A 27,957-nucleotide genomic window follows, 5' to 3' on the forward strand; every position below is an offset into this window, starting at 1 on the left:
CTTACACAGTCTGGAGGTGTGTTGGGTCATTGTCCTGTTGAAAAACAAATGATAGTCCCATTAAGCGCAAACCAGATGGGATGGTGTATTGCTGCAGAATGCTGTAGTAGCCATGCTGGTTAAGTGTGCCTTGAATTCTAAATAAATCACAGACAGTTCAACGGTGGGAACCACACATGTGGAGATCATCCGTTCACCTACTCTGCGTCTCACAAAGACAGCGGTTGGAACCAAAAATCGAAAATGTTCACTCATCAGACCAAAGGACAGATTTCCACTGGTCTAATGTCCATTGCTCGTGTGTCTTGGCCCAAGCAAGTCTCTTCTTCTTATTGGTGTCATTTAGTATTGGTTTCTTTGTAGCAATTTGACCAATTTGACAAGGCTCCCTAAATTCTATCAGCATATCGAATGCGCGACACGGGCTGGTAGTATTCTGGACCATTGCTACTCTAACTTCCGCGATGCATACAAAGCCCTCCCCCGCCCTCCCTTCAGCAAATCTGACCATGACTCCATTTTGTTGCTCCCAGCCTATAGACAGAAACTAAAACAGGAAATGCCCGTGGCTCAGGTCTATCCAATGCTGGTCTGACCAATCAGATTCCACGCTCCAAGATTGCTTCGATCATGTTCCGGGTAGCCTCCGACAATAATATTGATGTATACGCTGACTCGGTGAGTGAGTTTATTAGCAAGTGCATCGGTGATGTACCCACAGTGACTATTAAAACCTTCCCTAACCAGAAACCGTGGATTGATGGCAGCATTCGTGCAAAACTGAAAGCTTGAACCACTGCTTTTAATCATGGCAAGGCAACTGTAAACATAACCGAATACAAACAGTGTAGCTATTCCCTCCGCAAGGCAATCAAACAAGCGTCAGTATAGAGACAAAGTAGAGTTGCAATTCAACGGCTCAAACACGAGACGTATGTGGCAGGATCTACAGTCAATCATGGATTACAAAAAGAAAACCAGCCTCGTCGCAGACACAGATGTCTTGCTCCCAGACAAACTAAACAACTTCTTTGCTCGCGGACTCAAAACCTGCGGACTCTCCTTCACCGTGGCCAATGTGAGTAAAACATTTAAACGTGTTAACCCTTGCAAGGCTGCCTGCCCAGACGGCATCCCTAGCCGCGTCCTCAGAGCATGCTCAGACCAGCTGGCTGGTGTGTTTACGGACATATTCAATCGCTCCCTATCCCAGTCTGCTGTGCCCACATGCTTCAAGATGGCCACCATTGTTCCTGTTCCCAAGAAAGCTAAGGTAACTGAACTAAATGACTACCGCCCCATTGCACTCACTTATGTCATCATGAAGTGCTTTGAGAGACTAGTCAAGGATCATATCACCTTCACCCTACCTGATACCGTAGACCCACTCCAATTTTCTTACTGCCCCAGTAGGTCCACAGACTGCCTATCCCATCTGGACAAGAGGACTACCTATGTAAGAATGCTGTTCATTGACTACAGCTCAGCATTTAACACCATAGTACCCTCCAAACTTGTCATTAAGCTTGAGACCCTGGGTCTCGACCCCGCCCTGTGCAACTGGGTCCTGGACTTCCTGACGGGCCGCCCACAGGTGGTGAGGGTAGGAAACATCTCCACCCCGCTGATCCTCAACACTGGGACCCCACAAGGGTGCGTTCTCAGCCCTCTCCTGTACTCCCTGTTCACCCACGACTGCGTGGCCATGCACACCTCCAACTCAATCATCAAGTTTGCAGACGACACTACAGTGGTAGGCTTGACTACCAAGAACAACGAGACGGCCAACAGGGAGGAGGTGAGGGCACTCGGAGTGTGGTCTCAGGAAAAAAAACTCTCACTCAACGTCAACAAAACAAAGGAGATGATTGTGGACTACAGGAAACAGCAGAGGGAGCAGCCACCTATCCACATCGATGGGACAGTAGTGGAGAAGGTGGAAAGTTTTAAGTTCCTCGGTGTACACATCACAGACAAACTGAATTGGTCCACCCACACAGACAGCGTGGTGAATGCGCAACAGCGCCTCTTCAACCTCAGGAGGCTGAAGAAATTTGGCTTGTCACCTAAAACACTCAAATTTTTACAGATGCACAATTGAGAGCATCCTGTATGGCAACTGCTCCTCCCACAACCGTAATGCTCTCAAGAGGGTAGTGCGGTCTGCACAACGCATCACCGGGGGCAAACTACCTGCCCTCCAGGACACCTACAGCACCCGATGTCACAGGAAGGCCAAAAAGACCATCAAGGACAACAACCACCCGAGCCACTGCCTGTTCACCCCGCTATCATCCAGAAGGCGAGGTCAGTACAGGTGCATCAAAGCTGAGACCGAGAGATTGAAAAACATCTTCTATCTCAAGGCCATCAGACTGTTAAACAGCCATCACTAACATAGAGTGGCTGCTGCCAACAAACAGACTCAAATCTCTAGCCACTTTAATACATTTCATAAATGGATGTAATAAAGGAATCACTAGTCACTTTAAATAACACCACTATAATAAAGTCTACATATCCTCGATTACTCATCTCATACGTATATACTGTATTTTATACCATCTACTGCATCTTGCCTATGGCTCACAGCCATCGCTCATCCATATATTTATATGTACATATTCTTATTCATCCCTTTACATTTGTGTGTATAAGGCAGTCGTTGTGAATTTGTTAGATATTACTGCACGGTCAGAACTAGAAGCACAAGCATTTCGCTACACTCGCATTAACATTTGCTAACCATGTGAATGTGACCAATAAAATTTGATTTCATGAAGGCCTGTCTCCTCTGAACAGTTGATGTTGATGTGTCTGTTACTTGAACTCTGAAGCATTTATTTGGGATGAAATTTCTAAGGCTGGTAACTCTAATGAACTTCTCCTCTGCAGCAGAGGTAAGTCTGGGTCTTCCTTTCCTGTGAGAGTCAGTTTCATCATAGCGCTTGAAGAAACGTTCAAAGTTCTATAAAATGTTCCGCATTGATTGACCTTCATGTCTTAAAGTAATGGACTGTCATTTGTCTTTGCTTATTTGAGCTGTTCTTGCCATAACATGGACTCAGTCTTTTACCAAATAAGGCTCTCTTCTGTATACCACCCCTACCTTGTCACAACACAACTGATTGGCTCAAACACATTAAGAGGGAAAGAAATTACACAAATTAACTTAAGGCACACCTGTTAATTGAAATGCATTCCAGGTGACTACCTCATGAAGCTGGCTGAGAGAATGCCAAAAGTGTGCAAAGCTGTCAAGGCAAAGGGTAGCTACTTTGAAGAATCTCATGTATTTAGATTTGTTTAACACTTTTTTGGTTACTACATGATTCCATATGTGTTACTTCATAGTTTTGATGTCATCACTATTATTCTACAACGTAGAAAATAGGAAGAATTAAAAATAAAAATAAATAGAATGAGTAGGTGTCCAAACTTTTGACTGATACTAAAATAGAAGAGAGAGAGATACACACTGCTGTAGAGAAAAGGAAGGGCTTGGTTCAGAGAGTAGGAAGGGCTTGGGTCAGAGAGTAGGAAGGGCTTGGGTCAGAGAGTAGGAAGGGCTTGGGTCAGAGAGTAGGAAGGGCTTGAGTCAGTGAGAAGGAAGGGCTTGGGTCAGAGAGTAGGACAGGCTTGGGTCAGAGAGTAGGAAGGCCTTGGGTCAGAGAGTAGGAAGGCCTTGGGTCAGAGAGTAGGAAGGGCTTGGGTCAGAGAGTAGGAAGGGCTTGGGTCAGAGAGTAGGAAGGGCTTGGTTCAGAGAGTAGGAAGGGCTTGGGTCAGAGAGTAGGAAGGGCTTGGGTCAGAGAGTAGGAAGGGCTTGGGTCAGAGAGTAGGAAGGGCTTGGTTCAGTGAGTAGGAAGGGCTTGGTTCAGAGAGTAGGAAGGGCTTGGGTCAGAGAGTAGGAAGGGCTTGGGTCAGAGAGTAGGAAGGGCTTGGGTCAGAGAGTAGGAAGGGCTTGGGTCAGAGAGTAGGAAGGGCTTGGGTCAGAGAGAAGGAAGGGCTTGGGTCAGAGAGAAGGAAGGGCTTGGTTCAGTGAGTAGGAAGGGCTTGGGTCAGTGAGAAGGAAGGGCTTGGGTCAGAGAGTAGGAAGGGCTTGGGTCAGTGAGAAGGAAGGGCTTGGTCAGTGAGTAGGAAGGGCTTGGTTCAGAGAGAAGGACGCGCTTGGTTCAGTGAGAAGGACGCGCTTGGTTCAGTGAGAAGGACGCGCTTGGTTCAGTGAGAAGGACGCGCTTGGGTCAGAGAGTAGGAAGGGCTTGGGTCAGAGAGTAGGAAGGGCTTGGGTCAGACAGTAGGAAGGGCTTGGGTCAGAGATGAACTGGAACATAAATTGAGAGAACCAAATGTTTGAAATGTGAACCAACTTCTCTCACTGTGGTGGGATCCCGGTATTAAAATGTTTTACATTATAAAAATACTGACTGAAGCATGCGATTTGTTATTACGCTTCTGGTTCCACCTAGTGGTCATGTGATGTAGTTGCAGTGTTCAGCTCTGATGACCAGGGCCCTGTTCAAAACTAGTGCACTACATAGGGTCCCATTTGGGACATTATCATGGTCAAACTGGGCTAAGACATAATGAGCAGCACAATGAAAAAAATATACTAAAAATAAATCTCTCCACAACCAGTTTTAAAACTCCATGCCATCATCTTTATTAAGTTTTCAAACAGACTGAATTGATGTGATCAGGGATGTAAAGACTAAAAAGACAGGTGAACAAATCACCAGCCAAACAAACCTATAGTATAATAACACAGAAGAGAAAACCTCCATCGACCGCTCCATTGTGAAATTCATCAGAAACTCTAGATCCCAGAGGAGGAAATACCGCAGCCCTTTCTGGCCTAATGAAATAATGAAAGATTATGTTCTTTGTTCTTCTGACATTCTTTAGAGAAGTGAAACCGTTTTGGATGACTATCTCGATGCGTTGAGGTCGTTTTTTTTCTTCTTTCTTTCGTATTTTTTCTAAAAAGCATTTAGTCACATTATTTACACATACAGTATATTACAGCGCTTACACTCCTATTCTCTCAGTAGCTCAGTGTGGTGAAGCAGTGCTCCCTCCCCCTGTGTGTCTGATTGGTTACTGCATGTTAATTAGCCTCATCTGATTGGCTTAAAGTGTGTTCCTGGCGTGTGCTGATTGGTGATACTGAGGGAAGGAGGGAGGGGCATGTGACAGGGGGACATTATGGAGTGTTTCATTGGCTGAGGGTGGGTGGATGTAACTGTAGAGGACTAGAAGCATGGTTTGGGAGGGTAAGGAAGTTTTTTTTAATGGGGTCATATTAAGAGAAGGCCTAGCCCTATGTTGTAATCTGTAGGCAGTGTGCAGAGCTAAATTGCAGGTAAACTAAGTTTGCATTAATTTGGAAAGCACCGAACAGATGTTTTTATTAAACTCAGTCCATTTTTACCTGCGATGGTGTGCAAGTTTTACAACAACAAAGCCTTGTGCTACTGAATACACCCCCACACACCTTATTAGGTTTTGTTCCACAAGGGACTGGGTCAGTTTACCAAACCTCTTCTGGAGTACTGCCAGCTATTCCACTTATGGATCCAGTTTGATCACCGTTAGCTCTGACGAAAGCCGTGAGGCCGATACATAAGCTTATTACACTAAAAGATACTGGCAAGAGCAGTGTGAGATATTGGATTTTACTTTTCAAGATATCACTGAATTCTGCAAGGCATCTGTAACCTCGGATGTGAGAGTGCTGCTCCTACATTCAATCACGCTGAGAGTAGAATGACTGAGGGTTGGCCGGGAGAAGGGTTGGCCGGGAGAAGGGTTGGCCGGGAGAAGGGTTGGCCACTCGGCCAGCTCCTGGGTACATCCCAAATGGCACCCTATTCCCTAAATAGTGCACTAGTTTTGACCAGAACCCATAGGGGTCATATAGGGAATAGAGTGCTATTTGGGACTCATTCCTTGCTTAGGTTAAGGCCCTGTGGGTTATGGTGGACTGTAGTGGACAGGGGGGAAGTTTCCCCTTGCTACAGATCTAGGATCAGCTTCCACTCCCCCTAATCCTAACCTTAACTATTTGTGGGGGGAAATGTCAACCTGACCCAAGATCAGTGTCTAGGGGCAACTTCCCCCGACTCCAGTGAGGACGGGGCTGAAGGGGACTGCAGCGGTCACAAGGCCCCCCCCAGCAGAGGGCAGGAGTGGGAGCGGATGTCGTTGTGTTTGTGGAAGGCCTCGTCCAGGTCCAGAGCCAGGCCGTTGATCGTCACCTCCATGCAGCCGCGGTAGAAAGACGACACCAGGGTCGACACCAGGGGCACGTCTGGTACAGGGGTTAGAGGTCACAGGGTCAGGGGTCAGAACTGAAATTAATGACACCAGTTGAAGTGGTTTTAATGGTAATGGCGAAACTGTGTGTGTGTGTCAGTGAGGCTCTTTGTTTGTAACTGGGTGTTTGTCTAGAGTACAGTAGTAATGAGTGTGTGTTGTTGCATGTCTCTCTCTGCCTATTCCCGTCTATCTCACCGGGGAGCCCTCCTATTCCCGTCTACCTCACCGGGGAGCCCTCCTATACCCGTCTACCTCACCGGGGAGCCCTCCTATACCCGTCTACCTCACCGGGGAGCCCTCCTATACCCGTCTACCTCACCGGGGAGCCCTCCTATTCCCGTCTACCTCACCGGGGAGCCCTCCTATACCCGTCTACCTCACCGGGGAGCTCTCCTATTCCCGTCTACCTCACCGGGGAGCCCTCCTATTCCCGTCTACCTCACCGGGGAGCCCTCCTATACCTGTCTAACTCACCGGGGAGCCCTCCTATACCCGTCTAACTCACCGGGGAGCCCTCCTATACCCGTCTACCTCACCGGGGAGCCCTCCTATACCCGTCTACCTCACCGGGGAGCCCTCCTATACCCGTCTACCTCACCGGGGAGCCCTTCTATACCCGTCTAACTCACCGGGGAGCCCTCCTATAAAGGTGGTTGAAGGCAGACTGAGGTCAACCGTCTCCTGTCCAGGTGTGGTGTGACTCTGTCCAGGCTGACCGTCCACCTCTAGTATGGTCAGGTTCCCACTGACCGTCACATTGACCTCATGAACCTCTGCATCACACAGGAAGGCCGGGGCGCTGGCCACGATCACATCACCCACAGCAACCAGAACATACTGGGGGGGAGAGAGAAAGAGACAGTCAGACAGACATCACACTCGAGACAAACAAAACATGAATTAATACGGACAGAGTCGGAGTCAGACAGCGAGTCAGACAGCGAGTCAGACAGCCATGTATGCAGGGCAGAATTAGACCAATATCCATTAATAATAAAAACTAAAAAAAGAGCAATTCAGTTTTGGAAACATACAGTGACACATATCACTACCAAGCCCTGCAATGCCAAGAGCTGACCAAAGAAGAGAGTCCCCTCATCCAGCTGATCCTGAGTTCACAAACCTGTTCTACTAACACACTGAAGCCTCAGGACCAGAACATCCAATCAATCAGAATAAAACAAATTACAACACAGTCAAAACAAAACTACATTGCTTATTGGGAAACACAAGCACAAACAAACCAAAATGCAGTGCTATCTGGCCCTAAATCGACAGTACACTGTGGCTAACTATTTGACCATGGTTACTGATCAAAACCTTAGAAAAACCTTGACAAAGTACAGGCTCAGTGAGCACAGCCTTGCCATTGAGAAGGGTAGACACAGGAAAACCTGGCTCCCAGTAGAGGAAAGGCTGTGCAACCACTGCACAACAGCAGAACCTGAAACGGAGCTGCATTTTCTGACAAAATGTAAAAAATATAAAACAATTAGAGAGTGTCATTTCCCCAAATATGAAACCCTTATTCAAGGTTTCAAAGACCTCTCTGCTGAGGATAGGCTACCCGTCCTGTTGAGGGAGGACGCAGATATCTGTGGGTTGGCAGCGCACTACATTGCTGCCTGCCATAAGATGAGGGACAGTGTCTGACTGACCAACCAACCTGCACATGTCCTCTACTGTTATCATTCAATGGTTATTTTGACCCTTGATTGTTGTTACTGTTGTCCCTGACAATATTGATTATTATTATTTGAATTCTGTTATATAGTAAATCTCCAAAGTAAGCTTTGGCAATATCTACATTGTCACATCATGCCAATAAAGCAAACTGAGTCAGACACAGAGTCAGACAGACCGACAACGTGGGGCCAAAGTAACATCTCACCTCCCGCCACTCCTGGTTGTCTCTGTGGTAGTCGGAGAGAGAGATGGAGAGAGGCACGCTGTCCTGATAAACCAGAGCCAATAGAACCCCAACAGTGGAGGCTGGTCTCAGAGTCAGCTGGATACTCAGAGACTGGGACTCTGCTGGGGGAGAGAGATGTGGTTATACACACACAGGTAAATGTGTAAACCATACATACAAATCAGAAGATGCATAGAGACACACACACACACACAACAGACCCACCGTATGTGATGTTGAACAGAGCGAAGCCTGTCCCAGGGTAATAGGTTCCGGGGTTTTCTGTACTGAAACACTGCATGTTGTCATTAGACTTGATGGTCTCCTGAATGGACGTATCCTCTCCTGTTAACCAGCGCCACTCGCGCATACAGCCATCAAACCTCGGGTTCACCTGGAGAACACACACACACACATTAGGCAGAGAACCCAACCCAACACACACACACATTAGGCAGAGAACCCAACACACACATTAGGCAGAGAACACAACACACACACACCCACACATTAGGCAGAGAACCCAACACACACACACACATTAGGCAGAGAACCCAACACACACACACACATTAGGCAGAGAACCCAACACACACACACACACATTAGGCAGAGAACCCAACACACACACACACACATTAGGCAGAGAACCCAACACACACACACACACATTAGGCAGAGAACCCAACACACACATCTCCCCATAACAGAGATTCTAGAGAGAACATACCCCACCCCCCTAACCTGGTTGATGAGACTGTCCTCTTTGAAAGGGACGCCCCCTACAGTCAGGTTGAGTTCATGCAAGCCTTTCTTCAGGGTGAACAGATCTCCATTCACAGCTATCTTCATCACCGCCTCCCTGTCAATCTTTATCACCAGACTCCGCCCCTGCTCCTCCACTGAGATCTACAGACCAATCAGAAAAGACAGGAGCTCAAATTGTTAAAAAAACATTTGACACGTTCTTATCCTAGTGTCTCAGTCCCAAATTATATCCTATTATATCCTAAATTATATCCTATTTCCTATACATTCTGACCAGGTCACCAGTAACACCTCCTCCAAAAAGTAGTGCGCTACATAGGGAATAAGGGGGCATTTGGGATGCAAGCCTGAGTCAACGACCCCTCTGGAGAGGAGATGCCACTTTAGACTATTGAGACCCAACCCATAAGTTACCCCTCCCCCCCTTTGTAAACCCCGGAATAACCTCTGACCTTTCTCCACTGTCCGTCGTTGACGACGGGCCCGCTGCTGGTGACCCGGCTGACCGCCCCGTACCTCAGCTGCAGCTCCAGTTTCCCATGATGCATTGCCAGAACAATCCAGGAACTGTTCAGGTGACCACCAGCGAAGAAGATGACCCCCTCCGGGTCAAAGGTACGGAGGTCAAACTCAGCTGAGAAGCTAGAGGAGGGAGTGAGAGATAAAGACAGAATGTAATATAATTCTACAATGGTACAAGACTATGGTTGGAACTACAAACCCTTAAAATGCTTTTGCCTTGCTGGCATCTTTCCAGGTCTCTCTTGGAAAAGAGGTTGACACCTCAGGAGACTGGTAAGGTTAAAAGGTTAGAGGTCAAAGGTAAGGCCTACCCAGTCTGGACTCTCCTGCGGAAGCGTAGCCTGACCACTGGGACACCGCTGAACATCCGGCCCAGGTAGAGGGAACGGGAGTTCCTCTTCATGGTGAGAGAGACACATGTTGTGATCTCCTGCAGAGGGGTAGGAGAGAGAGGGGGGGGGGGGAAGAGAGTCTAGTGATGCAGCCGTAAATTCGCTCTGGCCATCTACTCCGATTTCAGAGCGCAGAATAACTGAGGAATTTAGGAACGCGCTACAGCGTTGAATATAACCAGTGTCAGTAAATGTCGGCAAAAAAACATAATTAAATTGTTGCCAGCAGCACAGTTACAGTCACCAACGCTCTGGATAACATGAAAACAGCCTAACCAGCTCTGCTACGATGAGTAACATGCTCAGAGTGAGGTGTTCTCCCATTAGTGTCTACGATGAGTAACATGCTCAGAGTGAGGTGTTCTCCCATTAGTGTCTACGATGAGTAACATGCTCAGAGTGAGGTGTTCTCCCATTAGTGTCTACGATGAGTAACATGCTCAGAGTGAGGTGTTCTCCCATTAGTGTCTACGATGAGTAACATGCTCAGAGTGAGGTGTTCTCCCATTAGTGTCTACGATGAGTAACATGCTCAGAGTGAGGTGTTCTCCCATTTGTGTCTGGAAGTAGCTAGTAGACTGAAAATCCACAGGACGGTAGATCTCCAGGAAGAGGGTTGGGCAGCCCTGGTTGGGCAGCCCTGGTTGGGCAGCCCTGGTTGGGCAGCCCTGGTCTAGAGTACAGTGCTGCTTGTCGATAATGAACCTTTGATTGAATCGCGGACTAATAAATGGGGGGTGTTTTCTACAGGTAAGGTCTTGATAATGTTTTCTACAGGTCTTAATGTTTCCTACAGGTCTTGATAATGTTTTCTACAGGTCTTGATAATGTTTTCTACAGGTCTTGATAATGTTTCCTACAGGTCTTGATAATGTTTCCTACAGGTCTTGATAATGTTTTCTACAGGTCTTAATGTTTCCTACAGGTCTTGATAATGTTTTCTACAGGTCTTAATGTTTCCTACAGGTCTTGATAATGTTTTCTACAGGTCTTAATGTTTCCTACAGGTCTTAATGTTTCCTACAGGTCTTAATGTTTCCTACAGGTCTTGATAATGTTTTCTACAGGTCTTAATGTTTCCTACAGGTCTTGATAATGTTTCCTACAGGTCTTGATAATGTTTCCTACAGGTCTTGATAATGTTTCCTACAGGTCTTGATAATGTTTCCTACAGGTCTTGATAAGGTTTCCTACAGGTCTTGATAAGGTTTCCTACAGGTCTTGATAAGGTTTCCTACAGGTCTTGATAAGGTTTCCTACAGGTCTTGATAATGTTTCCTACAGGTCTTAATGTTTCCTACAGGTCTTGATAATGTTTTCTACAGGTCTTAATGTTTCCTACAGGTCTTGATAATGTTTTCTACAGGTCTTAATGTTTCCTACAGGTCTTGATAATGTTTCCTACAGGTCTTGATAATGTTTCCTACAGGTCTTGATAATGTTTCCTACAGGTCTTGATAATGTTTCCTACAGGTCTTGATAAGGTTTCCTACAGGTCTTGATAAGGTTTCCTACAGGTCTTGATAAGGTTTCCTACAGGTCTTGATAAGGTTTCCTACAGGTCTTGATAAGGTTTCCTACAGGTCTTGATAAGGTTTCCTACAGGTCTTGATAATGTTTTCTACAGGTCTTGATAATGTTTCCTACAGGTCTTAATGTTTCCTACAGGTCTTAATGTTTCCTACAGGTCTTGATAATGTTTTCTACAGGTCTTAATGTTTCCTACAGGTCTTAATGTTTCCTACAGGTCTTGATAATGTTTCCTACAGGTCTGGATAATGTTTCCTACGGGTCTGGATAATGTTTCCTACGGGTCTTGATCATGTTTCCTACGGGTCGGGATAATGTTTCCTACAGGTCTTGATAATGTTTCCTACGGGTCTTGATCATGTTTCCTACAGGTCTTGATAATGTTTCCTACAGGTCTTGATAATGTTTCCTACGGGTCTTGATAATGTTTCCTACGGGTCTTGATAATGTTTTCTACGGGTCTTGATAATGTTTCCTACAGGTCTTAATGTTTCCTACAGGTCTTGATAATGTTTTCTACAGGTCTTAATGTTTCCTACAGGTCTTAATGTTTCCTACAGGTCTTAATGTTTCCTACAGGTCTTAATGTTTCCTACAGGTCTTAATGTTTCCTACAGGTCTTAATGTTTCCTACAGGTCTTAATGTTTCCTACAGGTCTTGATAATGTTTCCTACAGGTCTGGATAATGTTTCCTACAGGTCTGGATAATGTTTCCTACGGGTCTTGATCATGTTTCCTACGGGTCGGGATAATGTTTCCTACAGGTCTTGATAATGTTTCCTACGGGTCTTGATCATGTTTCCTACAGGTCTTGATCATGTTTCCTACGGGTCTTGATCATGTTTCCTACAGGTCTTGATAATGTTTCCTACAGGTCTTGATAATGTTTCCTACGGGTCTTGATAATGTTTCCTACGGGTCTTGATAATGTTTCCTACGGGTCTTGATAATGTTTTCTACAGGTCTTGATAATGTTTCCTACAGGTCTTGATAATGTTTCCTACAGGTCTTGATAATGTTTTCTACAGGTCTTAATGTTTCCTACAGGTCTTAATGTTTCCTACAGGTCTTAATGTTTCCTACAGGTCTTAATGTTTCCTACAGGTCTTAATGTTTCCTACAGGTCTTGATAATGTTTCCTACAGGTCTGGATAATGTTTCCTACAGGTCTGGATAATGTTTCCTACGGGTCTTGATCATGTTTCCTACGGGTCGGGATAATGTTTCCTACAGGTCTTGATAATGTTTCCTACGGGTCTTGATCATGTTTCCTACAGGTCTTGATAATGTTTCCTACAGGTCTTGATAATGTTTCCTACGGGTCTTGATAATGTTTCCTACGGGTCTTGATAATGTTTTCTACAGGTCTTAATGTTTCCTACAGGTCTTAATGTTTCCTACAGGTCTTGATAATGTTTCCTACAGGTCTTAATGTTTCCTACAGGTCTTAATGTTTCCTACAGGTCTTAATGTTTCCTACAGGTCTTAATGTTTCCTACAGGTCTTAATGTTTCCTACAGGTCTTGATAATGTTTCCTACAGGTCTGGATAATGTTTCCTACAGGTCTGGATAATGTTTCCTACGGGTCTTGATCATGTTTCCTACGGGTCGGGATCATGTTTCCTACAGGTCTTGATAATGTTTCCTACGGGTCTTGATCATGTTTCCTACAGGTCTTGATAATGTTTCCTACGGGTCTTGATCATGTTTCCTACAGGTCTTGATCATGTTTCCTACAGGTCTTGATCATGTTTCCTACGGGTCTTGATAATGTTTCCTACGGGTCTTGATAATGTTTCCTACAGGTCTTGATAATGTTTCCTACAGGTCTTGATAATGTTTCCTACAGGTCTTGATAATGTTTCCTACAGGTCTTGATAATGTTTCCTACAGGTCTTGATAATGTTTCCTACAGGTCTTGATAATGTTTCCTACAGGTATTGATAATGTTTCCTACAGGTCTTGATAATGTTTCCTACAGGTCTTGATAATGTTTCCTACAGGTCTTGATAATGTGAGTGGGGACTTTTTACCTGACAGCTCCTGAGGTCGTGGCTCAACTTCTTGCCCTGCCGACCGTCACAGAAACACCGGAAACTACCGGGTGTGTTCACACACTCCTCACACACTCCCTGCTCACACTCGTCCACATCTGACAGAGAGAGGGAGGGAAAAAACAGAGAGAGAAGGGTGTCCATTGGTCCATCTCTGGAACTACAACCCCCCAGACAAGGCTGGGGGAGAAAACCGCTGAAGTGAAAAACAACATCTCTAAAATGTTATCAGCATCAACAGATGGAGGAACAACTCCTGACTTAGATTTCTCCTGATGTCAACCGAACCATGTCCCAAATGGCACCCTATTCCCCTACAGCCGGGGTCTAAAGTAGTGCACTACATAGGGAATGGGGAACCATTTGGGATGAAGCCAGAACGTCTGTCCCTGTGTCTGAATGACCTTAGAAGGCCATGAGGTTTATTATGATACGGATGGATAAATGTTAGTTCTTCTAAAGAGTGACTGTGTGACCGCCTCCCACCTTCCCTCCCCCGCTTTCCCTCCCTCCCTCTCTTCCCTCCCCCGCTTTCCCTCCCTCCCTCCCTCTCAGTAAGTAGAATGCAAGACAGGAACAAACTTGTTTAACCAATAAAAGACTAGGATTACATTTCCCAATGACATTTTAAAAGGACCATTGAGCGTTTGGCAGGAGAGGATGTCGTGCAGATAGAGATCGGTCTTCAAAAAAAAAAGAAACTGAATGTTTTGACTATAAATAAAAAGATGACGCGCTAACAGCTTACTTTGGCAGTCGAGGCAGTCGTCTGTGTGTGTGTGTGTCTCAGAGTGTGTGTGAGAGAGATTGTGTATGTCAGTGGAGGCTGGTAGGAGGAGCTATTGGAGGACAGGCTCATTGTAAATGACTGGAATGGTCCAAAAACATGAAACGTATGGAAACCACGTTGGACTCCGTTCCATTACAATGAGCCGGTCCTTCTATAGCGCCTCCCACCAGCCTCCACTGGCATATGTATGTGTGTATGACAGTGTGCGTGTGTTGGTAATTATGAATGACAGCTGGCTGCACCACTAGACTAGCTAGCTGGCTCTACAACACAGCTAGCTGCACCACTAGACCAGCTAGCTGGCTCTACAACACAGCTGGCTGCACCACTAAACTAGCTAGCTGGCTGTGTGACATATATATACACACACTGCATTAAGGAATGTCTTCAGACGCCTTGACTTTAAAAAAAAACTCAGTACTTTGTTGAAGCAACTTTGGCAGCGATTACAGCCTCAAGTCTTCTTGGGTATGAAGCTACAAGCTTGGCACACCTGTATTTGGGGAGTTTCTCCCATTCTTCTCTGCAGATCCTCTCAAGATCTGTCAGGGTGGTTGGGGAGTGTTGCTGCACAGCTATTTTCAGGTCTCTCCAGAGATGTTTGATTGGGTTGAAGTCCGGGCTCTGGCTGGGCCACTCAAGGACATTCAGAGACTCATTTTCCTGTTGGAAGGTGAACCCTTTTCCCCAGTCTGAGGTCCTGATCACTCTAGAGCAGGTTTTCATCAAGGATCTCTGTGTACTTGGTTCCGTTCATCTTTCCCTCGATCCTGACTAGTCTTCCAGTTCCTGCCGCTGAAAAACATCCCCACAGCATGATGCTGCCACCACCACGCTTCACCGTAGGGATGATGCCAGGCTTCCTCCAGACGTGACCCTTGGCATTCAGGCCAAAGAGTTCAATCTTGGTTTCATCATACCAGAGAATCCAAGTGGGCTGTCATGTGCCTTCTACTGAGGAGTGGCTTCCGTCTAGTCACTCTACCATAAAGGCCTGATTGGTGGAGTGCTGCAGAGTTGGTTGTCCTACTGGAAGGTTCTTCCATCTCCACAGAGGAACTCTGTCAGAGTGACCATCGGGTTCTTGGCCACCTCCCTGACCAAGGCCCTTCGCCCCCGATTGCTCAGTTTGGCCGGGCAGCCAGCTCTAGGAAGATTCTTGGTGATTCCATACTTCTTCCATTTAAGAATGATGGAGGCCACTGTGTTCGTGGGGACCTTCAATGCTGCAGAAATGTTTTGGTACCTTTCCCCAGATCTGTGCCTCGACACAATCCTGTCTCGGAGCTCTACGGACAATTCCTTCGACATCATGGCTTGGTTTTTGCTCTGACATGCACTGTCAACTGTGGGACATTATATAGACAGGTGTGTGACTTTCCAAATCATGTCCAATCAATTCAATTTACCACAGGTGGATTCCAATCAAGTTGTAGCAACATCTCAAGGATGATCAGTGGAAACAGGATGCACCAGAGCTCAATGTTGAGTCTCATAGCAAAGGGTCTGAATACTTGTGTAAATAAGGTATTTCTGTTTTTTATTTTCAATACATTTGCAAACATTTCTAAAAACCTGTTTTTGCTTTGTCATTATGGGGTATTGTGATGTCATTATGGGGTATTGTGATGTCATTATGGGGTATTGTGATGTCATTATGGGGTATTGTGTGTAGATTGATGACATACGGTTTATTTTTAATCAACTTTAGAATAAGGCTGTAACGTAACAAAATGTGGAAAAAGTCAAGGGACCTGAATACTTTGAATGCACTGTATATAATGTATTCTATACATTATAGTATGTATATGTATTACTTGTATATAATGTGTCAGTACTGAGTAATGTGTTTTTGGTGTACTGCTCACCTAGGCAGGTCTTGGTGTTGTTGTCGTAAACGTATCCCGTCTCACACAGACAGTCATAGGCTCCATCCTGGTTCACACACCTCGCTGTCCCACACGTACCTGGATCCTGGCACTCATCCACGTCTGAAACACACACACAGTGAGGACAGTTCAATACTTCCTTCAGGTAAGGTGTGTGTGTGTGTGTGTGTCTTACCGTTACACATCTGGCGTCCGACCAGCATGTAACCGCGGCGACAGGAGCAATGGTAGCTACCCATAGTGTTGTTACACTCGTGGTCACATCCTCCATTCCTCTTGTTGCACTCGTTGACATCTGTCAATCACAGGAGAGACAGAGGACATGTGACAATATGAACCAATCATTTTATCCAACAACTACATTGAACATAGCTAAGTGTCGCATGACACTTTAATGTGAGTTCTGATCAAAACGTTTGTACACGTCAATCAACGTTTATACACACGATGAAAGACCATGTCTTAACTAAATAAATCACACACACACACGTCTCTTTTTGCCGGTTTATATTTAGAAAAACGCCACTTATTTGGGACCCGTTAGTCCTGAGTGACAGCTCTGATGAGCTGAATGGTTTCTGTGTACTTGTGGTTGGCCAGTGGAAAAGCCTCCGCCTCAGAGTCAGTCAGACACGTTGTGTTTTCCCCCGCAGACCAACAGCTCGGTGGCAGGATGAGTCACCACAGAAAAGTGAGCCATGGAGTCTGCATTCCAAATGGCTCCCTATTCCCATGGTGTTCTGGTCAAAAGTAGTGCACTATAATCAGGAATAGGGGTCATTTGGGAAACAGACAGCAGCAGTGCAGGAGGCATTCACACTGAGACAGGTCACCAGCCCCCTCCCCCTCCGTAGAGACAGGTCACCAGCCCCCTCCCCCTCTGTAGAGACAGGTCACCAGCCCCCTCCCCCTCTGTAGAGACAGGTCACCAGCCCCCTCCCCCTCTGTAGAGACAGGTCACCAGCCCCCTCCCCCTCTGTAGAGACAGGTCACCAGCCCCCTCCCCCTCTGTAGAGACAGGTCACCAGCCCCCTCCGTAGAGACAGGTCACCAGTCACCAGCCCCCTCCCCCTCTGTAGAGACAGGTCACCAGCCCCCTCTGTAGAGACAGGTCACCAGCCCAGCGCTGACCTTCTCTTCGCAGGGTCATGTGACTTCTCAGCCTGCTCTACATGTGACCGGTTCACTTCCTGCACATCCAGTCCATATTGACCTGACCGACATATAGAGAAAGGGAGGGAGAGACAGACAGCGGGCAGAGACATATAGACAACTCACACAGAGCCCAACCACAACCCAGTGGCATTCCAGGGATGGCGTGTGTGTGTCTGTGTGGATGGAGATAGCTTAGTGGCTTAGTCACTGTCTATCCAAATCAAGGTCAGACAGGACACACCCTGTACCGATCATTGTCACATGCTGGAGACAATGTGACACTGCAGAAAATCCTCTCTGTCCCCCACCTCTGTCACTTTGTATGTGTGACAAGTTGGCCTGACAAACAATACACAGTAGCCCTAGGACTTCTCCCTGACCATGTGGCCAGGCTCTATGTACCCAATACACTGGCCGTATTCCTCAGCATCACAATACACAGGGATGTATTGTGGGTAAATTGTGACTGACTGATCTCTAACTAGTAAGGAGTAGTTATTTATGATGCCAGGTGATTTGTAGATCAGCCAGTGGGCTGCAACGTGGAACAAGTCCACTGTGTTTCTGAAGATCATGGCACAGTACCTTTCTCACAATGGACTCCTGTCCAGCCAGTGAAGCAGTGGCAGAGGAAGTCACCCTTTTTGTCCTCACAGCGCACCGTACCTCGAGGATTACAGGGAGACGGAGAGCACTGGTCTGGAATATCTGAGAGAGGGGGAAGGGAAAGAGAGAGAGAGGGGGGAAAGAGAGAGAGAGAGGGGGGAGAGAGAGAGAGAGAGGGGAGGGGGGAGAGAGAGAGAGAGGGGAGGGAGAGAGAGAGAGGAGAGAAAGAAAGAGAGCATTAGAGGTCATCCTGTCAGAGAAATAACATCCTACAGTACAGCAAGTCATAGATGTGAAGGTACATAGCACTATGTTACTATATAATGTGAAGTGTTTTAGTCAGGCTGGTCCAGGCAGGTACATAGCTCTATGTTACTATATAATGTGAAGTGTTTTAGGCAGGTACATAGCACTATGTTACTATATAATATGAAGTGTTTTAGCCAGGCTGGTCCAGGCAGGTACATAGCACTATGTTACTATATAATGTGAAGTGTTTTAGTCAGGCGGGTCCAGGCAGGTACATAGCACTATGTTACTATATAATGTGAAGTGTTTTAGGCAGGTACATAGCACTATGTTACTATATAATGTGAAGTGTTTTAGGCAGGTACATAGCACTATGTTACTATATAATGTGAAGTGTTTTAGCCAGGTACATAGCACTATGTTACTATATAATGTGAAGTGTTTTAGGCAGGTACATAGCACTATGTTACTATATAATGTGAAGTGTTTTAGGCAGGTACATAGCACTATGTTACTATATAATGTGAAGTGTTTTAGCCAGGTACATAGCACTATGTTACTATATAATGTGAAGTGTTTTAGCCAGGTACATAGCTCTATGTTACTATATAATGTGAAGTGTTTTAGGCAGGTACATAGCACTATGTTACTATATAATGTGAAGTGTTTTAGGCAGGTACATAGCACTATGTTACTATATAATGTGAAGTGTTTTAGCCAGGTACATAGCACTATGTTACTATATAATGTGAAGTGTTTTAGCCAGGTACATAGCTCTATGTTACTATATAATGTGAAGTGTTTTAGGCAGGTACACAGCACTATGTTACTATATAATGTGAAGTGTTTTAGCCAGGCTGGTCCAGGCAGGTACATAGCACTATGTTACTATATAATGTGAAGTGTTTTAGGCAGGTACATAGCACTATGTTACTATATAATGTGAAGTGTTTTAGGCAGGTACATAGCTCTATGTTACTATATAATGTGAAGTGTTTTAGGCAGGTACATAGCACTATGTTACTATATAATGTGAAGTGTTTTAGGCAAGTACATAGCTCTATGTTACTATATAATGTGAAGTGTTTTAGGCAGGTACATAGCACTATGTTACTATATAATGTGAAGTGTTTTAGGCAGGTACATAGCACTATGTTACTATATAATGTGAAGTGTTTTAGCCAGGTACATAGCTCTATGTTACTATATAATGTGAAGTGTTTTAGCCAGGTACATAGCTCTATGTTACTATATAATGTGAAGTGTTTTAGCCAGGCTGGTCCAGGCAGGTACACAGCACTATGTTACTATATAATGTGAAGTGTTTTAGCCAGGTACATAGCTCTATGTTACTACAGTTGAAGCTGTAAGTTTACATACGAGTTTTAATGACTCCAACCTAAGTGTTTTTCAACCACTCTACACATTTCTTGTTAACAAACTATAGTTTTGGCAAGTCGGTTAGGACATCTACTTTGTGCATGACACAAGTCATTTTTCCAACAATTGTTTACAGACAGATTATTTCACTTATAATTCACTGCATCACAATTCCAGTGGGTCAGAAGTTTACATACACCAAGTTGACTGTGCCATTAAACAGCTTGGAAAATTCCAGAAAATGATTCTGATAGACTAATTGACATAATTTGAGTCAATTGGAGGTGTACCTGTGGATGTATTTCAAGGCCTACCTACAAACTCAGTGCCTCTTTGCTTGACATCATGGGAAAATCAAAAGAAATCAGCCAAGACCTCAGAAAAAAAAATAGTTGACCTCCACAAGTCTGGTTCATCCTTGGGAGCAATTTCCAAACACCTGAAGGTACCACACAGCCGTCATACCGCTCAGGAAGCAGACGCGTTCTGTCTCCTAGAGATGAACGTACTTTGGTGCGAAAAGTGCAAATCAATCCCAGAACAGCAAGGACCTTGTGAAGATGCTGGAGGAAACAGGTACAAAAGTATCTATATTCACAATAAAACGAGTCTTATATCAATATAACCTGACAGGCCGCTCAGCAAGGAAAAAGCCACTGCTCCAAAACCGCCATAAAAAAGCCAGACTACGGTTTGCAACTGCACTTGGGGACAAAGATCGTACTTTTTGGAGAAATGTCCTCTGGTCTGATGAAACAAAAATAGAACTGTTTGGCCATAATGACCATCGTTATGTTTGGAGGAAAAAGGAAGAGGCTTGCAAGCCGAAGAACACCATCCCAACCGTGAAGCACGGGGGTGGCAGCATCACGTTGTGGGGGTGCTTTGCTGCAGGAGGGACTGGGGCACTTCACAAAATAGATGGCATCATGAGGATGGAAAATTATGTCGATATATTGAAGCAACATCTCAAGACATCAGTCAGGAAGTTAAAGCTTGGTTGCAAATGGGTCTTCCAAATGGACAATGACCCCAAGCATACTTCCAAAGTTGTGGCAAAATGGCTTAAGGACAACAAAATCAAGGTATTGGAGTGGCCATCACAAAGCCCTGACCTCAATCCTATAGAAAATTTGTGGGCAGAACTGAAAAAGCATGTGCGAGGCCTACAAATCTGACTCAGTTACACCAGCTCTGTCAGGATAATGGGCCAAAATTCACCCAACTTATTGTGGGAAGCTTGTGGAAGGCTACCCGAAACGTTTGACCAAAGTTAAACAATTTAAAGGCAATGCTACCAAATACTAATTGAGTGTATGTAAACTTCTGACCCACTGGGAATGTGATGAAAGAAATAAAAGCTGAAATAAATCACTACTATTATTCTGACATTTCACATTCCTAAAATAAAGTGGTGATCCTAACTGACCTAAGACAGGGAATTTTTACTAGGATTAAATGTCAGGACTTGTAAAAAACTGAGTTTAAATGTATTTGGCAAAGGTGTATGTAAACTTCCGACTTCAACTTTATATAATGTGAAGTGCTTAGCCAGGCTGTTCCAGGCAGGTACATAGCGCTATGTTACTATATAATGCCTCATGTGATGCCATTGATAACGGCCCTGATCTAAAGCAGTGCACTATATAGGGAATAGGGTGCCATTTGTGGCAGACTAAAATGCCTGCTGTGATGCCATTGAAAAAAAGAGAAAGTAATTTCCCCCTCCCAGGATCTCTGAGGACAGCATAAATAGCCCTACTGCCTGTCTCTCCTCCCCAGTCTCTCGCTCTCTCCTCCCCAGTCTCTCGCTCTCTCCTCCCCAGTCTCTCGCTCTCTCCTCCCCAGTCTCTCGCTCTCTCCTCCCCAGTCTCTCGCTCTCTCCTCCCCAGTCTCTCGCTCTCTCCTCCCCAGTCTCTCCATCCTGGAGTGTTATATATAAACTAGTAGTTCCTGCAGTTCTTTCTCCTTCCATTACTGCTGACGGTGTGCTGACGGGGGGGACGACAATCTCTCTGTCCTGGACACACGGCTGAGTCATAGCAACTCCCTGGCTGACTGACTATAGTTCCAACAACCAATCAGCAGACAGGATGGGCAGGCCCCCTCACTCCGGGTCTCAGCAGCCCTGATGCAGCAGAATACTCTATCCATTCTCTCTCCTCCTCTTTCCCCCCCCCCCACCCTCACTGGCGTCACAGCCTGCTCACGTCACTGATCTCAGATCTGCAGTCACGGAGTGCGTGAGGCTGAAAGGAGGTGTGTCACGCACACTTGGTTACTACTGCAGAGTTCCACACGCATCTCTCCCTCCGTCTCAAAGTCACAGCAGCAGTTTAGCCGCGTCATGCTGGCTGACGCCCAGTAGACACTGACCCATAGACATGAAGAGACATTCCTCCTCATCTTCTCCACCTTAAATCAGATAACTTTCTCTCAGTGTTCTGCAGTAGTGAGGTGGTGCAGTGCAGCCTGCCCTGCCCAACAGAAGGAACTATGTGCTCACTGCTCCTCATAGGCACCATTTATAAACCACACAGAGAGGGAATGAGAGAGAGAGAGGAGGAGAGAGAGAGAGAGGAGGAGAGGAGAGAGGGGAGAGGGGGAGAGAGAGAGAGAGAGAATGAGAGAGGAGGAGAGAGGGTGAAAGAGAGGAGAGAGAGAGAGAGAGAGAGAGGGTGAAAGAGAGGAGAGGAGAAAGAGAGAGAGGGTGAATGAGAGAGGAGAGGAGAGAAGAGAGAGAGAGAGAGAGAGAGGGTGAATGAGAGAGGAGAGGAGAGAAGAGAGAGAGAGAGAGAGGGTGAATGAGAGAGGAGAGAAGAGAGAGAGAGAGGGTGAAAGAGAGGAGAGAGAGAGAGAGAGGGTGAAAGAGAGGAGAGGAGAAAGAGAGAGAGAGGGTGAATGAGAGAAGAGAGGAGAGAAGAGAGAGAGAGAGGGTGAATGAGAGAGGAGAGAGAGGGTAAATGAGTATGATAGAAAGAGGTGTAAAATAAAAGTGGTGTAGAGAGAGAGAGGAGCTACATGCTCATATCTACTGTACGTGAGTCAGTTTGTCTGTCTGCAGCCCTAGTCAGGAGGACAGACAGACGAGGAACTCACTGTGAACACAGGTGATCAGGTCTTGTTTCTTCTTGTCCGTGTCTCCGAACTTCTCCATGCACGCTAATCAGAGAGGGAGACAGAGACAGGGCAGAGAGAGAGAGACAGGGCAGAGAGAGAGAGAGAGAGAGACAGGGCAGAGAGACAGGGCAGAGAGAGAGAGACAGGGCAGAGAAAATAGTTAAACACCATACAACAGATGCTAATATCCTAATCAAGAAATAACAATCTCACCCAACGCTGAAGAGGTTGGGAACAGGAACCAAACTTACCTAAGTACTTTGGAAAGAAGTAGTCCTGAAGGAGAGAACAGAAGGAGAGAGGACAGACAGAGAGAGGACAGAAGGAGAGAGGCTGTTAGTGATGTTTGATAACAGTCTATTCTTAATACTATGAGGTCAAACATGACAGATTGAGACTAAATGTATGTCTGATGATAGATATGCATCATGTCATCTCATGTTAACGGGGTGTGGCATCACAGACTAGTAGCCCCTCCAGGGCTTCCTGGGAACGTTCTACATGTGTCTACATTCTACAACTCTCTCTCCTGCAGAATAGCCCGGGTGCCAGTCTGTTTGTGCTATTATGATAAACTCCTTGTCACTCGTTAGCATGTCTTTGGTTTCACTATGACAGCAATGGAGTTAGCTAGAGCACAAACAGTTCTGGGACCGAGCTGCCTTCCTACCTGCCTGCCTGCCTGCCTGCCTACCTGCCTACCTGCCTACCTGCCTACCTTCCTTCCTTCCTTCCTTCCTTCCTTCCTTCCTTCCTTCCTGCCTACAGTAGAGTACATGGAGGTAACTGGGGAAACTTAAAATTAGAACAAGACTTGATGGGACAATGACATGATTCTCCAGAGAGTTCTGCTGCACTGAAAGAGAAAGATGAAGAACAGTAAATGGAAGGTCATTTAGATAAGAGACTCCTGACAGTGTGTCGTTCTACTGAGACACTTCGAAAACGTCATTATCCTTCTACATCTCATCTGAGAGGTAGAGTGTGATAGAGGGAGGGGAACAGGCAGAAACTTTCCAACTGCTGCAGAGAGAGAGACTAAGGCTGCAATTGAAGACTCTTCGTTGCTAGGGAGACTAGGTTAGGGGTATGGTAACCAGGAACACTCCCTCTGCAGAGCCAGGGAACTGCAGCGTTGTGAGAGAACTGCAGAGTCAGAGATAGGCACGTTTAAAATGAATAATGGATCTGTGAATGAGGCTGCAGTCCTGTCACGATACAACCCCCCGATCTCACCACCACTAGTACCACACACATCCTCCTCTCTGATCCCATTACAACCCCCCCCCCCCCGATCTCACCACCACTAGTACCACACACATCCTCCTCTCTGATCCCATTACAACCCCCCCCCCCGATCTCACCACCACTAGTACCACACACATCCTCCTCTCTGATCCCATTACAAACCCCCCGATCTCACCACCACTAGTACCACACACATCCTCCTCTCTGATCCCATTACAACCCCCCCCCCGATCTCACCACCACTAGTACCACACACATCCTCCTCTCTGATCCCATTACAACCCCCCCCCCCCGATCTCACCACCACTAGTACCACACACATCCTCCTCTCTGATCCCATTACAACCCCCCCCCCGATCTCACCACCACTAGTACCACACACATCCTCCTCTCTGATCCCATTACAAACCCCCCGATCTCACCACCACTAGTACCACACACATCCTCCTCTCTGATCCCATTACAAACCCCCCGATCTCACCACCACTAGTACCACACACATCCTCCTCTCTGATCCCATTACAAACCCCCCGATCTCACCACCACTAGTACCACACACATCCTCCTCTCTGATCCCATTACACCCCCCGATCTCACCACCACTAATACCACACACATCCTCCTCTCTGATCCCATTACAACCCCCCCCCGATCTCACCACCACTAGTACCACACACATCCTCCTCTCTGATCCCATTACAACCCCCCCCCCCGATCTCACCACCACTAGTACCACACACATCCTCCTCTCTGATCCCATTACAACCCCCCCGATCTCACCACCACTAGTACCACACACATCCTCCTCTCTGATCCCATTACAACCCCCCCGATCTCACCACCACTAGTACCACACACATCCTCCTCTCTGATCCCATTACAAATCCCCCGATCTCACCACCACTAGTACCACACACATCCTCCTCTCTGATCCCATTACAAACCCCCCCGATCTCACCACCACTAGTACCACACACATCCTCCTCTCTGATCCCATTACAACCCCCCCGATCTCACCACCACTAGTACCACACACATCCTCCTCTCATCCTATGCACACGCACACACACCTCTCTGAGCCCATTACAAACCCTCTCACCCTGATGCACCTCTCCACTCTCACTTTCACCCCAGCTCTTTCCTCACAAAAACATGTTTTTCTTATAACAATCACAATATATATGGACAACATTTACAGATCAGCATTAAGCCTGTTTAATATGCCAATCTACATATTGTCTACTTCCCAAATGACACTGACCAAGGAAGAATTATACTGGATATCCCTATGGGCCCTGGTCAAAAGTAGTGCACTGTATAGGGAGTAGGGAGGCATTTGGGATGTAGAATTATTAATAGCATGGATACTGGAGGCTGCTCAACACAGTCATGAAGCTAGCTGGCAGAACCTAGACCTAACGTATATAACCCTGAGGGGATAGGAGCCATGTGTGACAGACACACACCAGATTAAAACCTGTGTGTGAGTGCATTGTTGCTCTGTCTGGAATTCATTAAAACACATTCCCCCTAGTCACCTTCCATCCGCTTACTGTAAGCAGCCTCCCCGAGGACCAATCAAAAACACAGCAGTACAGCGCTCATTAGCATAATCACTCCCATGTATGATCCCATCACGCAGAAGCAGGATCATTTACATAATCACAAACCTTACAGTAGTATGCAAATGTACGCAATCTGGCATGTTTCCCAAAGCCCAATGTGTTAGTTGAACACAAAGGGAACACTACTGCGCAATTAATTGATCGGACTGGTGAGTGTTTGCCAGTAATTAGTCATATCTATCTTGATTGGACTGGTAAGTGTTTGTCAGTAATTAGTCATACCCATATTTTGGAGCTTGAACACTATACACAGAATCGTTATGTTATAAACAAGTAGGCTATAGGATCAGTAATTACGGCAAGGCAAATCCAATGTGCGCAGCTAGTCCGTGTCTATATGCAATGGTAAGAAGTGCAATGAGTGCCATTTGATTTGACACGATCAAGTGTGTAGTGTACTCACCGTTTCAGGGTCGTTCTCGAATACTTCTCTCGCCTCCTCTTTGCTACACTTCTCTTCCACACACTCTCGCTCCAGGTGCCCTTGTTTCGTCTCCTCGAAAACGTGATTCGCTCTCCTGTGTCTCCTCAAGAACTGGTTAGCTTCTTCCGAGGACAAGGAAACTGAAAATAACCACAAGCACAGAACAGAATTTCCCATTAGTTATCTTAATACATTTTAGTTGTTAAAATGATCCAGCCCCTAACTTACTGACAAAAAGTCCTGGGCGTGAGGTTTCAAAGCATCAGCTAAGCAGAAAAAAATAACATTATTCAACAACAATTAACTAGCTGGCAAGCTAAATAACGTTATCCCCACGCAGTACCAACAATAGCTTAGTGGGCTTTGTTGTTTACTTACGGCTGTCGGACCACGGGACAAGGAGCAGGATCAGGAAGGTTCCTGAAGCAAGGAGCTCTGTCATCTGCATGTTTGCGGTTCTGCGTCAGGCTGGAAAGTTGATCCTTTCCCCTCTCTCTGTTCAATGTCGCTTCTAGCTAGCAACCAGGTAGCAGTCGTGTATAAAACACACTGCAAGTTCAAACATTCACTTCACAGCAGGCGAGAATGCCGTTACACCTAACTCAGCGTTTTCCTTCTTCAATCGTATCCTAGCTAACTACTTAGTCCGCATACCACAACCAAGGCTACCCACAGCCACTGCAGTACAGACAGACCAACCTTCACTCTTATCTAGCTAGCGAGCCACCTACTTCGCTCCCATCTCGTTTGGTTCGCCCAGCTACTACTAACGTAGCAGGCGTAAAATAAACCCAGCTAGTAGCCCAAACTGTGGACAAAGGACACAACCTACACATCCGAAGGGGAGTAGCTTTTTGAAAAGTTACGTCGAATGCACGCAGGCGGGAGTTAGCAATGAAGAGTCGCTTTTGCTCTGCCATTCGGCAGTGCTATGGGAGCGCTTTCTCTCTCTACGTGTGACTGCAGTCTTTCTGCCCCTGCCCATTTACCTGCAGTGACTTTGCGTAGCCTCGGCATTGTACAGCAGACTATTCCAACCTAGCCGATAGCCAGACATCGTAGAGGGAAGGAGGAGTGCTGAGGCTGTTGCTGCACCTCATGTTAAATCAACACAACATTTTTAAGTATTTCACAATAGTGCAATGGGCCTTTATTACTTTCTGTATGAGCGGACCAGAATAGCCATCTGCAGCGCAGGAAGAAAACAATAATCTAATCTAAATTAAACAACTGAACCTAATCTACCTCTGTTTGGGACATTAGTTGAAAACTAAATCTCGACCCAGATCCCCCCCCCCTCCTTTCTCCCCAGCAGTTTATTTTAAACCTTAACGTTCCTGTCATTTTCTCATCAATCCCCGGAATTTCTCTTTATTTTTTTTGGACTCACTTTCTGTTATGATTTCTCAGAAATCTTGTCTCTCTCTCTATGTGTTAAGGCTCACATTTGCGCAACAAATACCCTCTGCCAAGAACTCTGTTACTTTGTTTTTCTAATCACTTATTTTTTTTGACTCACAGTCTGTTGCGATTTCTCAGAAATCATGTTTCTCTCTCTCTCTTTCTCGCAATTGCAAATAGTACGAATGGGAAGGGAAAATAAAGAAACATAAGTATAGGTTGCAGCTCTCTGTCTCTCTCTCTCTTCCATGTCCTCCACTTGTTAGTCCAGATCTGAGTCAGGTCGTGGAACAATGTCACAGCAGAATCAAATCAAAATCACATTGTATTTGTCACATGAGCTTGAATACAATGAGTGTAGATTTTGCCCTGAAATGCTTTCTTATGAACCCAACCTGACCATGCAGAGTAAAACACATTAAAACAGTAACTCAAGAGGAATGAAATACACAACAATGGAGCTATATACATGGAGTACCAGTACCAGATCAATGTGGAGCTATATACATGGAGTACCAGTACCAGATCAATGTGGAGCTATATACATGGAGTACCAGTACCAGATCAATGTGGAG

At 45.8% G+C, this 27,957-nt stretch overlaps 1 protein-coding gene across 2 annotated transcripts; it reads right to left on the minus strand.

The window, feature by feature from the left end:
* Nucleotides 1–4,635: 4,635 nt before the first annotated feature.
* On the minus strand, nt 4,636–27,043 carry gas6 (growth arrest-specific 6). Of its 2 annotated transcripts, none has more exons than XM_071330913.1 (15): nt 26,360–27,043; nt 25,961–26,121; nt 22,936–22,960; nt 22,664–22,726; nt 17,915–18,037; nt 16,350–16,469; nt 16,154–16,276; nt 13,475–13,593; nt 9,829–9,947; nt 9,448–9,637; nt 8,972–9,136; nt 8,453–8,621; nt 8,207–8,346; nt 6,945–7,152; nt 4,636–6,307 (listed from the first exon to the last, which is right to left on the minus strand). In XM_071330913.1, exons 1-15 carry the CDS (start codon nt 26,427–26,429, stop codon nt 6,156–6,158), a joined length of 1,947 nt encoding a protein of 648 aa, XP_071187014.1. In that variant the 5' UTR covers nt 26,430–27,043; the 3' UTR covers nt 4,636–6,155. The 2 variants fall into 2 exon arrangements, with proteins under 2 accessions (XP_071187014.1, XP_071187013.1); XM_071330912.1 differs by having other exon boundaries at nt 8,207–8,349; nt 26,360–26,940.
* Nucleotides 27,044–27,957: the final 914 nt, after the last annotated feature.

The sequence above is a fragment of the Salvelinus alpinus genome, chromosome 10 (assembly GCF_045679555.1).
Source record: "Salvelinus alpinus chromosome 10, SLU_Salpinus.1, whole genome shotgun sequence".
In the NCBI taxonomy this organism is placed as follows: domain Eukaryota; kingdom Metazoa; phylum Chordata; class Actinopteri; order Salmoniformes; family Salmonidae; genus Salvelinus; species Salvelinus alpinus.

Excerpts from the sequence above, each read along its gene's own strand:
- gas6 (XM_071330912.1), bottom strand. The coding sequence starts at position 26,429 with ATGCAGATGACAGAGCTCCTTGCTTCAGGAACCTTCCTGATCCTGCTC. Across the intron at positions 26,122-26,359 it reads TGTCCCGTGGTCCGACAGCC|TTTCCTTGTCCTCGGAAGAA; the intron begins GTAAGTAAACAA and ends GGTTATTTTCAG. Across the intron at positions 22,727-22,935 it reads CTTCTTTCCAAAGTACTTAG|CGTGCATGGAGAAGTTCGGA; the intron begins GTAAGTTTGGTT and ends CTCTCTGATTAG.